General features: G+C 31.0%; 1 protein-coding gene across 2 annotated transcripts in view; it reads right to left on the reverse strand.

Moving 5' to 3' along the window:
- The window catches only part of LOC132752542 (chromosome-associated kinesin KIF4-like), a 30,687-nt gene that overhangs the window by 4,921 nt on the left and 12,202 nt on the right, over positions 1 to 13,564 (reverse strand). For both annotated transcript variants that reach the window (XM_060742874.1, XM_060742873.1), the window contains exons 11-20: positions 12,339 to 12,447; positions 11,319 to 11,372; positions 10,416 to 10,607; positions 8,479 to 8,582; positions 7,500 to 7,644; positions 4,836 to 4,946; positions 4,454 to 4,537; positions 3,944 to 4,060; positions 2,767 to 2,913; positions 2,085 to 2,188 (exon numbers count right to left, since the gene is read on the reverse strand). In XM_060742874.1, coding sequence (XP_060598857.1) covers positions 2,085 to 2,188; positions 2,767 to 2,913; positions 3,944 to 4,060; positions 4,454 to 4,537; positions 4,836 to 4,946; positions 7,500 to 7,644; positions 8,479 to 8,582; positions 10,416 to 10,607; positions 11,319 to 11,372; positions 12,339 to 12,447 — 1,167 coding nt within the window. The remainder of the gene's footprint in view (positions 1 to 2,084; positions 2,189 to 2,766; positions 2,914 to 3,943; positions 4,061 to 4,453; positions 4,538 to 4,835; positions 4,947 to 7,499; positions 7,645 to 8,478; positions 8,583 to 10,415; positions 10,608 to 11,318; positions 11,373 to 12,338; positions 12,448 to 13,564) is intronic.

A 13,564-nucleotide genomic window follows, 5' to 3' on the forward strand; every position in this document is an offset into this window, starting at 1 on the left:
TCCGTTAAAATAACTAACCGACTGTTACTTAACAGCCTGTTAAAAACTTGTTGCTCAAAACTTTTTAACAGGAGTGTTAATTAACACCCCTGTTAAATTTTAACCAGCTGTTAACAGGTTCATTCTATCCCATAATTCCTCATTCTGTAGTTTGCAAAATGGCGTCTGAGTCAAATATCTTGTCTAAAAATAATCATGTTTAAAAGATAAGAGCAACAAATTTCAATATTAACAAAAACTCTTCTTCTTGAGGAATTGGTAAATGGAAATTTTGATGTGTTAAACTCAAATTCTGACACAGTTTACATTATTCGTGCATTAATAATTAATTTATGCATAAAAATGGGATGCTTAGACCCCATATGACGTCAGACATGACGTAAATAAACCAAATGACGTCAGCATAAATTCTTTTACAATAATTAACATTGAACTTTGACCTGTGATCATTTGACATGTGAGTTGATTAAGGAAATATAATGTAATTTAAATTCTGAGAGATCAGTGTCAGAAGCAAAAATAAATATGTATGAAGAATAGATTTAAAAATAGTCGTAACCAATTGTCATTAGAATTTTTGCTTGGATTGATTTTATTTTACGATAGATCTATGTCAGAAAGCCCATTAACACTAGTAAGAAAATTGTAATGCAATGTGGTTACAGAATAACATCCACACAAAAATGTTTTGATAGACACTTAAAATTGAAAAACCTTACTGTATTCATTTATGTATCATTATGTGTTTTAAAGCTGAACAAAAACAAATATTTTTTTTTAACTTTATTTCCCTTGTCATGGGTACATTGTATGTGTGTGTATTATGTACATGTGTATATATTTGCTACTAAATAATGTTAACTTTGATGATTACGTGATGTTTAATTATATTTGAATGTATGTATTTTGTGACCATGTGCATTTTGTACACGTCTTATATGAATAAACTATCTATCTATATATTATTGTAAAAGTGTGAAGTTTTGATAAATACTCAATGCAACAAAACCTCACACTTTTACAGTAATATATACTCATGTACATACAAACAAACTCACAAGGGAAATAAAAGAAGAGAAAAAAAGGAAAGGTAGCTCATACATTGAACGGAGAAAACATACATAGGTGTTACTTATACTCAAACTTTTAACAACAAATAATTTATGGTAGATCTCTCTAAAGTGAAAAAACTTAAACAATGTCATGTAAAAGAAGAAATCTCGATTGCAGCAAAAGGAACTAGACCTATAAGGAATTTAGATTTGTTTTTTCATTATATCTATTTTGATAATTTGCATATGTTTCATTTAAATACGACTGCCAACGCATAAAAATACATTTCACATATACACATATCATTTCTATGATCCCTCTGTTAAATTTTAACGGAGGTTCAAACCTCGATTAAATTAACAGACATATTCAGCTGTTAAAGTGGCAGTTAAAGTGAGCGTTAATTTTGAGCAACAAAATTTAACACAAAGGTTAAATTTAACTGTCTGTTAGTGGATTTAACGGACGGTTAAATTTAACAGAGCTTTGAGAAACTGGCCCCAGGTTTAAAATTCAACACAGTAAAGACTTTACACTATTATGAAAATGACTACATTATCAAAGAATAATATCAAAGATAAGTTTACACAAATTATTTAAACCAGTTATATTCCTATTTGATTAAGTTTGCCATACCATCACCTTTTAAACATTATATGGTGAATAATCAGCTGATAAATTATATCAAGGCCAACTTGGCACTTGTACCTAAAGATTCTCTAGGACAACATGGATAGATGTTGTCATTAAAGTTTACAACAGCCCTGCCTGTTAGTGTTAAGTGGTTAACACGTTAGGCAAGTAATTTAAGGACTGCCAGCTGTGTGTGTTCAAACCCCACCAGGGGCAAGCCTTTGTTTCTATGAGCAAAAAACCTTACACTCCTCTTATTACTTGTTGGTTCCAGGAGTGGATTTCAGTGATTGAATAAGCTTAAAGCTTTCAGCACAATCAAACTAACATAGATTAATAAAACTAATCAACCAAAACATGATCTAAATGTACAACATTTAAGGGACAATAATTAATACCTTAATTCTATCTGCTGTTGAAGATGATGAACTTTTTTCTTAGTTTCTTCCTCCTCAAAACTTGTCTCATGTTTCTTTCCAGAGTCATCCATCCATGCCATTTTCTATAAATAACAAGTATACATTGCCTAACACAATTGTCTTAACTAAGATAATCTATGCAACAGTAAAAGAGTAAAATTTAAAAGTATGTTGATGACACCTTTGCATCTGGCCTATACTTATATAACTCACAACATCATATTAGCACATAAAATAATATTATGATAAAAGATCCTTAAATCAAGCTATAAAGCTTATAATTAAAAAATATTTCTGTTTTTATATTCTAATACCATGCAAAGTTTAAATACACTCTGTACTACAGTTTTCATTCTGCCTATATGTTTATATGTACTGTAGCTATAGCAACTTTAGCAGTTTAAACAATTGACTGAAAAACATGTAAGGTGACCCGATCTAGCAAAATCTGATTTTCAATTCCTTCACTGTCTGATCTGCATAATTTCTTCATCTGTCTGTATAATATTTATTAAGTAAATTCAGCAAAGATTCTCTTGTCTGTACAGGCTGTAAGACAACCTAGGCAATACAGACGATTGATTTTCCTACCACTGTGATTCCTACAAATATCAAAGTATTCTGTTACCGTTTAATGACAATAGTTTACTATGAAATATACCTTTGATGGTGGAGCATCATCATTCAGACTCTCCTTTAACTCCTTCAGTTGTTCTGCCAACATTTTACGATCCTGTAACAGACTTTCTCTGTGGTATTTGGCTTCCATTATTCCAACTTTAACATCTAGCTCAAAACTCAACCATTTCTATAACAAAACATTATATTTAATAAGTGACAGGTCATTGTCACAAGTTTTCAGCCAATATCGCATGTAAAAAAAAACCAACAAGTAAACAACACAGTGGCAATACTCTGCCAAAAGTGATCAAAGCACAATGCTTTTAGACATTCCTGTGTACCAGTTTGGTAGAATTTCTTTGAGAAATGTAAGATTTGCATTTGAAGAAACTGTTTAAACCTAGCTGCCTGCAGACATTCACCAATCTTTCCTGCTTAACAATTTTGTAAAATTGAATAGATTTTCAATCATAAAATACATGTATAATTTGCAGCTCAATGTTATGAATCGAAAATGACAAAACAAATTACTACCAACAGAAACATCCCCATCATATAGCAGCCAATGTGCCAAAATCAAAATGAAGGGCCATAAAGCACAATATTTTAAAAACAGGTTGCCCCTCCCCTAACCCATACATTACCGTTAATATTTTCTATATATAAAGAATAACAATACAGTGTTTTTTCCCCCTTTTTTGGGATGGTGCCGGTACAGGTCAAATTTGGAAAAAACCATTGGTTTGAATCAAATTGGGAACTTTACATAAGATGCAAAAAATTTATTGGGAATTTCTTTTATCCAGGGTGACATCAAAATTATGCATAATATACACTTTAAAACCATGTATTATTAAACTTTAATGATTATTTTTGCTACTTGAGGTTAAAAAAAATTGATAGTTATAACAATTGTACATGAATAATATTAAGGTGTGAAACACTAAAAGTACGAAATGAACTGGGTAATAATATCACTCATGTGGTTATACTTGTTCTTTTTTATTGTATATCACACTGATCAATGACATTACTGTTTTTGTTTACCTTTAAATTTGCCTATTTTTTAAGGAAATTTTCAGTGTTATTTTGGGAATTTTTTAGTTATGAATTGGGAAATTTGCTGTCTATTTTCTATTGGGAACAGTGCCATTTTCTGGTATCAGTTATATAAGGGAAAAAACACTGCCATAACTAGACAGAAAGCATATACCTACCCTAACTCTATTTCCTATAGCATTTTTATCACATTTCTCAAACTTTTGGTTTCTCTCCTCTATAACTTGTTTCTGTTTTGCTAAAGCTTCCTTTAATCTTCTATTGGCTGCTGCAGCCTGAAACAATGATTCACATATTTATAATCTACCTGGTCACATAGCAACTGGATAGTACCATCTATTTAAATCAATTAACTTAGCCAATCATTCAGCATCTTCATAGTTCCATCTAATGCAATCAATTAACTTAGCCAATCATTCTGTGGTATTAAAGGTATACATTAAGTGAAATATCATTGAAAGAAAAGCACTATTTCTATTATTACTTAGGAAATCACCAGTGTTATGATAAAAAATCTAATCTGACCAGACCGAGATTTCTTTACAGTTAGTTACAGTACTCAAATATTTAAATTATTTACAACAGGCAGTTGTAACTTCAAAGCACTGCTAATACATTATAAACATTAAGTATGGTTATGAGTTAATAATTTCAATCACAAAATGTACCTCTTCCGACTTTCTATGAAGAACATTTTGAGTTCTCTTGTTCTCACGTTGTAATTTCTGGATTTCAAACTGACGTTTTCTATCCTGAAATAAAAAGAGTGAAGAAATAAACAATACTAAGTAATTTTCTTAGTGTTACAAAAGATTGGATCAATAATGGATAACTGCATTTTCTTACTAAAAATCTTTCAAAAACTTTAAAGTTAAAAAAATCCAGCTTTTATGATACAATTTCCAATAAATTGTGTACAATTTCCAATAAATTGTGTTGCTGTGTCTGTTCAAACAGAAACTCAATAACGTACATGGTGCCTAGCGAAATAACTTCACTTTTTATGTGATCAAGAAGAATAAATTTTAATTTTATGTGATGATCACTGACCTTTTGTTGTAACTGTAAGACTTCCTTGTCTTTCTTTTGTCTCCACTTCCTCCACTGGTCATTGTCCTCCTTCATCTGTTTCATTAACTTTACTCTCTGTGTCTTCAAACCCTATAAAATATATATAAAACAGACATTGAACATATCAGATCATAAAGAAATATTATCAGTTCAACGATATGTATTCTGTTTAAAGGTTACTTGCAAAATCATTACCCTATTACTAATGAAATAATCCTACAAATCCATGTGTTGAAATCCCTTTCTTGTGTCATTTCTTGCATCTCTATTACTCTGCTTTACTAATGTCTTAAACTGTAGAAACTATAACATTTACTGATATTTTTTCACCTCCAAAATGATTAAAAATCATTAAGTCTACTATCCATAAATTTTAATTATGCTGAAACAATTTATCAAATTTTGTGTTGCTAAGGTTTTTTTTTTATTTGCTGCAAATAACTGGTAACAATAACTATCTAAAAGTTTACTATTTTTCACAATTTTGATCATACATGAGTTAATCAGATCCAAAGTGGATGGAAAGATTTGATAAGCTAATTATAACTGCAAATTTGAACAAAGATTTCTATGTGGTATGTAACACATAGGCATATTGTCACATCAGTGTTAAAATAACAATGTTTATATGATTATTTGATAACATGATATCAGAAGCATACCAATTATTTGTCTGGCCCTTGCTATTTTTTTCTAATTATTAATTATTTAAATGATTTAATTGTAATTGTTATTTTTTTCTGCAACCCAATATTTGTGCTTGTACCCTCCTATTATCTTATTAAACTAGAAATGTGTCATCATGCCACGGATGCCCCCGCATGCAGCCAAAATTTCAGATGGTGCATTAATTATTTTTTTCATTTCAAGTTCAAAGCCCTTAAAACTTTTTAATGTTAACACAAACCATTTTCATACAATGTTCAAGGCACTGAAATTATTCAGTCTTAACCTTTTAAAAATAGCATATTGCATATTTGTAGCCAAAATAATGGCTAACAGTAGGTGTACTGAAGCTGAAAGTTCAAAATTTTTCCAACATTCAGGAAAGATAAGTTTGTCTAAAATCATTGAACCACAACCAAATTCAAACTTAAACTGCTTATTCCTAAGATGTATCTATATTATTTTCAAAGTGAAAGGGACATAACTCTGCCAAAAAATCATCAAACCATGACCAAATTCCAACTTGACCTGCCCATTCCTTTGACATATCCATATGTCAAATTTGAGTTGAATATGTAACACTGTTGGGTAGATAATGAACAGAAACTGTAAATTTCATATTATTTTCAAAGTGAAAGGGGGCATTACTCTGCAAAAAATCATTGAACCATGACCAAATTCGAAATTGGCCTGGGCATTCCAAAACAATGATTTTTGGCAGAGTTATGCCCCTTTCACTTTGAAAGTAATATGACATTTTCAGTTTCAGTTTATAATCTCCCAAATGGTACAACACATTCAACTCAAATTTGACATATAGCATTCTTAGGTAGTTTTTTTTATCAAGTTTGCTCATATTAATTTAATTGGCAAGCTTTTGCTTACACATCATGTACTTTCAAAGTGAAAGGGGCATAACTCTGCCAAAAATCATTGAACCTTGACCAAATTTGAACTTGACCTGCGCATTCCTTTGAGGCATCCATATGTCAAGTTTGAGTTGAATGTGTTGTACCTTTGGGTAGATAATAAACAGAAACTGTAAATTTCATATTATTTTCAAAGTGAAAGGGGCATAACTCTGCCAAAAATCATTGAACCATGACCAAATTGGAAATTGGCCTGGGCATTCCTTTGAGGCATCAATATGTCAAATTTGAGTTGAATGTGTTGTACCATTTGGGAGATAATAAACGGAAACTGAAAATTTCATATTACTTTCAAAGTGTAAGGGGCATAACTCTGCCAAAAATCATTGAACCTTGACCAAATTTGAACTTGACCTGCGCATTCCTTTGAGGCATCAATATGTCAAATTTGAGTTGAATGTGTTGTACCATTTGGGAGATAATAAACGGAAACTGAAAATTTCATATTACTTTCAAAGTGTAAGGGGCATAACTCTGCCAAAAATCATTGAACCTTGACCAAATTTGAACTTGACCTGCGCATTCCTTTGAGGCATCAATATGTCAAGTTTGAGTTGAATGTGTTGTACCTTTGGGGAGATAATGAATGGAAACTGAAAATTTCATATTATTTTCAAAGTAAAAGGGGGCATAACTCTGCCAAAAATCATGGAACCATGACCAAATTCGAACTTGACCTGTATTTTCTCATGACATATCCATATGTGAAGTTTGAGTTGAATGTGTTGTTCCGTTGGGGAGATAATGAACGGAAACTGAAATATCATAATATTTACAAGTAAAAGGGGCATAACTCTGCCAAAAATCATCGAACCATGACCAAATTCGAACTTTACCTGTATTTTCTCATGACATATCCATATGTAAAATTTGAGTTGAATGTGTGCAACCGTTCTTAAGATAATGAACGGAAACTAATGATGACGGAATGACAGAATGACGGAAGGATGGAAGGACGGAAGGATGGAATGACGGAACAGGGTAACACTATATGCCCCGGCCATTACATGGCGGGGGCATAATAAAACAATTAGATCTAATAACTTGCCTGAATTTCTGTGTTAAGCTGAGTAACTTGTTTCTCTGACTGATCTTTTACTTTCAGCATTTTTTTCTGCTCTACCAATTTCTTCTTCAAATCACCCATTTGACCCTCCAGTTCTTGTAGCCTTTTCCTTCTCTGTTCACTTAACCTGATATATGAATATTTATGATTATCCCAAATATTTCAATCTCATAAAGTATATCTTAATGGTTGTTTTGCTGGTTTTTAAGTCAAACTGACTGTAAAGGTCATATGAAGACTTTCCAGGCTATATTGGTGGAGGGAAGACTTCAGGTGCCATCATGCATTATATATTAGTAACCGGCAAGCACCTGAGCAGAACCACCAACATTCGGTAAGCTAGTTGGAAATATAAAGCAGAGGGCATCCAAATGGAACCATCGTTGTTTCGTAAGTTTGCCGGATAAATTTTAATGTATGATATCATTACAAAACTCATCAATTACATTATCAATAATTTTAATCACAAAGAGCTGTTATTGATTCAGATCAAAACATATCAATGATGTATTGATATAGGATGACAAAAACTGACTATACATAGAGTATTATCTATATTTTATGTTCATACTTGTTTTCAAAACTTCAGTATAATATTATAATGTATATTGTTTACAAATGTCATTAGCATATTTTTTTCTCACCATCTTCTCATTACTGGTATAAAATATGCAAAGTGAAGTTGTCCATTAAGCAACAACAGCTTAGTAATGTACTACACGAGCTTTCAACAGGACACTTTGCTTCTTGCTTCTATACATTATATTTATAAGCAATTTATATATACATTTTATAATTCTTATGAATAATCGATTGGCAAAAAAGTATCAATGATAAATTGAACAGACATTATATCTATTCATGACACACGCATTAAATAAGGATTTTGAAATCTGAAGCCATTATTACATATTTAGATCAGTAAAATTGGTAAGAGAGAAAAAATACACATGTAACATACTTGCTGGCAGCAACATTTGTCTTGGCATCCTCTAAAGCTGTTGATAGATTCTCTTTTTCTTTCTGTAAAGAACTTATCTCCACCTCTAGATTCTTCATGTCTTGCTATAGAAACATTTGTATAATCATGTTTATGTTTGTTTCATAAAACCTCTATGCTTTTAACCTACTGTAATTATTTCTTGTTTCATTACAACGCACATATGTGATATAACACCTGTATCAAGCTGTATGTATAGCAATATTCAGCTTTAATTGTGTGTAATAAATGAGTTAATCACAACTGTAAACACTAACATTATTACACTATTATTGTGTGTAACAGAATATTAAGATGCAAGTTCAAAATAGGAAAACTCAGTTGTAACATCAGAGTACAAGGGTTGTTCAAAAAGTAATAGGACTGAGAGTCTTGCATATTCATGTTTCATCCAATTTAGAATATTTTCATATATTTAGGGATGGTAAAATGTTTTCTACAATTTATGCATAAGTTAATAAATTTTTTGTGATGAATGCGCGTTTGCTGTGATATTGAATAACCATGGTAACACACCCACGGCGCAGCACACAAAAATAGTTATTTGAGCTAAATTGTACTTCTAATTTATTAATAATTTATACTGTTTGTTCATATTTTCCAACAACACATTTATTTATATTTAAGTGACATTATATCTAAAGTTGACATCATTTGGGCATGAAATGGTATAATTATTTAGTTTTGAACAGCTGTGGTCATGGCGTTGATTGTAGAAATACAGCACTCTGTAGCAAACACAAATTCGTTCCATCGTTAAATTGTGCCAACAAATTGGCAATATTCTTTCAGATACATACAAAATGATAAAATTAAGAAAGGAAAATTAGCCTGCCATTAGGACACTCGTTTTCAGCTTGTACAATCAATTTAAAAACGGCTATTACAAAATCTCTGACATTAAATGCAAAATCGCTGTAAATGGATCGACAGTGAAACGGTACACGTCTGTCCGGCACTTATAAATTTATTATGTCCGCTTCGGGTCTACTTATTCAGTTGTCACCAAAGGATTGTATATAAGACCTTTCTATCAAACAAAATTTCATTGTATCTCATTAGATATACTTGGTTTTAATAAATTAATATAATAATGATTAACGTTAATGATTTGTAGTATTTTCCCCCCAAATTACTTTTAATAAATTATACTTTTAAATTGATAAATATTGTTATTTTAGTGTATTAATCATATTGTTTTGAAAACGTACAATGACATACATGTGAAAATTAATAATATAAAGCGCTTTTGCATTACATTACAAGTCCATGCTTGTTGAGTTAACAGTTTACTCAAAATATTCGAAAAAAGTGGAGAATGGCCGGCTATCACGCATTTTTCTTGGAGAGTTGAACAAAATTGTGATCTCTTTCTTTCTAGCTTAATCTCCCCATCTGAGACCTGATCATGATCACGTGATTCAGACACTAGAGCACTAGGGAGAATACTCTAAAGATGGATGACACTTGTTTTTTTTGTATTTAGTTAATGACGTCATTTACGTCATTTATTGTATTGTCAGCGTGCGCCGGGTTTTATACCCCTTGTCATTTGAAAATTTCACAGAATTGTTCTTTAAAAACATTTTGTATTGATTTTTTCACTGTATATAGAGAACATGTTCCTATATTTGTTTCTTGTAAATTTATGCACTAAAAATAAAAAATGTTAACAGTAGAGCTGCAATCCTATTACCTTTTGAACAACCCTTGTATAAAGATGATTTTAATAACCAGCTTTTGTATGACAAGTGTCTTTATACATTACATATTATCTCCTGTTCAATAATCTGGTATATCAACATAACTTATTAAAGTAATTTTATTTTAATACACATATTACGACAATCCTGTTGCAAAAGGGAGGAAGATCAAAATAAAGCTAAAAGAAAGAATACCTCATATTTTGCTTGCATTTCAACCATCTTGGTATCATTTTGGATGAATTTGTTGGCTAATTTCTCTTTTGTTTCTAAGATCTTGTTTAACTCAGTCAGTTGATTGTTCATGCGTGCTCGTCGTAATGTATGTTGTTTTAACATCTCACGAGACTCTGGTGTGCACGGCATTTCATCCTGACCTTCCTCAGCCTGTGAAGAAAAAAATCTTGTACATTACAAAACCTTTCTAACTCAGATACTCATATACATTTAACATTCTTATAAGTGCATATACAATTCTCATTACATGTCCTTTTAAGTTTTTCTGTTTTTTTATTATTTTATGTTGATTCGAACACAGTTACCATCATATCCTGGTGGATTATCCCCTAACCAGCTTTCCTGGACAACTAACCGGCAATGAAGTTAGTCAAAGACAACTAATTCTATAAGATTTCTGAATCAGTGGTGAGAGACAAATCACCATATTACTCACTGAAATCAATTGTTACTGAGAAAAAAATCACTTGTCACGTGGATTGAACCAGTGACCCCTTGATTACAAATCAGAAGCTCTTCCCATTGTACTTAGCAGACAAGTTTTTCAAGCTTTGCTCCCCAAAGACACTTTATAATGTTTTAAATACATTCTTCTAACATATTCATATTTAAACAAATATTTCAAATCAAACATTCACTTGTAATTATCATTGTATCATAGCTGATTAGGCTATAAAAATCAAAGGAGAGTGAAATTTAAGTGCATCCATTAAATAATAAATCTTTCATATCAAGCAATTACAGTCTATTCACCCGACTACCCTGTTTAAGTTCTATCCTTCACAACAAACCCTTGACAGTTTTATTAATACATCTATGCACTAGACCTTCATTTAAAGTAAAATCATCATGTTTAATTACCTCAGTTTCAGCATTTTCCTCGTCTTCAGAAGATTCTGCTGTATTCTCTGTACTCTAAATAAATCAAATATACAAATTAACAAACATACTGATAATAAATATACATGATCAAACAAAGTAATGTGTGTTCCAGTCATCACTGTTTTAAACATCATAAGAAGGCCATTCAAACAGTCTGACAAGTCACCTATCAAATAACACTAAGCCATTAGGATCACCAATAGTTATCATCTTCTTAATCAGCCAATCAGCATTTAGCTTTCACATTCTTGAAAGGGAATCAGTTTCTATTTTAACTGTTAACTGACTCTCTGTGTTATTTTCATGATTCCAAGATATTACAGATGAATGAAAATAAAAACCTCCTTTGTCTTTCTGGGAAATACTTTAAAACAGCAATTCTAATACGACCCGCATTTTCCCCCATTGAACATAGAAGAACCGAAAGTGTGTGTTATTATGCTTTAAAATCACAGTTTGACGTTCTATTTTTAAACATGAGACGTAAACATTATACACGTGACGTAACCACTAGAAATGCGACGCGCTGAAAATAAGTACGGAAACAAATCATGCGCAATTTAGCCGAGTATCAGGTACAGCAGCATTTCTTTGTTTGTGTTGTGTTAGAATCGAAATAATATATCCAAATCCGTGATTTTATCACCTGATAACATCACTGTTTGTCGTTCAGATGCGCATCATTATATCACTCGGGCTACGCCCTCGAGATATAATTCTCCGCATTAGAACTCCAAACAGTGATGTTATTGAGCGATAAAATCACTGTTTGGGATATATTATTTCTTAAGTATATGACAGAAATGACAGAATCTAATAATCTACAGAAATACATTAGAAACAGCTACGTATCGTTTGTTGTAATAAATCTAAAAAGGTGAGCTTGTAGTCAGAACTAAGGTTATCGTGTACATTCATTTCACTTTATGAACACATATGTTTAACCTTTCTCATGGTTAAAAAAAGCAAATATTGAATCTGTTATTAAAAAGCACATACCACTGAATCATTAAGTTTGCTAGCAAGAGCTTTTAATTTCTCCAGCTGTTCAGCCAATGCAGGGTTGTTCTCATCAACAATGCTTGAACTCAGCAAATCAAAGTCTACACTGTAAATATCATAATATTAATATCATCATAATATTGTAATTATATGTATTTCTACATAATTATAATAACTCAACATTGAAACATGTAATTTCACAACACATTGTTTTGTGTTAATGAGTAAACAATAAACATTGTGATGACACGAAAACTAGTTTTCAACAAGAGCCACCCCAAGCAGGTCACAATCTTGGCTTTTTATTACTAAAAAATCTCTATTGGATTTAGGTCATTCATAGGTAAAAGTCATATTTAAAGTACTCAATATCATTGTTTGCTTTAACTGTTGTTTTATCAAAGTATGAATTCAATCTATCATTTAATAACTAAGTTATTGCTAAATTTAATTAATTTTTAAAACATGACCTTCATGGTCAAGGTCAATAAAGATTCAAGGTCAAACTCATTTATTATTATGATGATGTTAAACATGGTATTTGGTCAAAATATTAACTTAAGTCAATGACTATCAGGAAAGTTTTACAGAATTGAAGAATATATTTCATATGTGACCTAGACAGTCACGGTCATTTACATGTAAATGTCATACTAGTAACTTCCATTAATTCAACATGTTTATTCTGCCATAAGTATTTATTAATTCTTTAAAGAATGAGTTTCATCTGTCCAAAAATAACAAAGTAAGGATAATTTAATTTTTTAAATAACTTTACCTTGATGATCATTTATTGTCAACATTATTTTCAGCTCAAGTTAAATGATTCAACAATTTGTCAAGTGTTGTTTTGTCAAAGTCTGTATCAAATTTGTATACAAATAACAGTTATGGCAAATTATGCAAAATTACAAGACAAATGTAACAGTAAAGTCATACTTAAATTACCTGTAGGTTTTGTCATATGATTTGTTTCCTTATAGTACGAATCAGTATTGTCTATAATAATAATTAATAGTTTTGGCAATTTTATCAAATTTCTATAATTTGACCTTGACAGTTATGGTCATTTCAATGTCGTATTTGCACTATTCAACATGTTTGTTTTGTCACAAGTGTGTTAAGTTTAAGTGTAAATGAAATATCTCATTCCTAACACTAATAAATCAGTCAAAACAGAGTACACTGAGAATTAGATTATAATGCAATAATAAAATATTATA

The sequence above is a fragment of the Ruditapes philippinarum genome, unplaced genomic scaffold, assembly GCF_026571515.1.
Source record: "Ruditapes philippinarum isolate M1 unplaced genomic scaffold, ASM2657151v2 ctg2461_1_1_1_1, whole genome shotgun sequence".
Classification (NCBI taxonomy): Eukaryota; Metazoa; Mollusca; class Bivalvia; order Venerida; family Veneridae; genus Ruditapes; species Ruditapes philippinarum.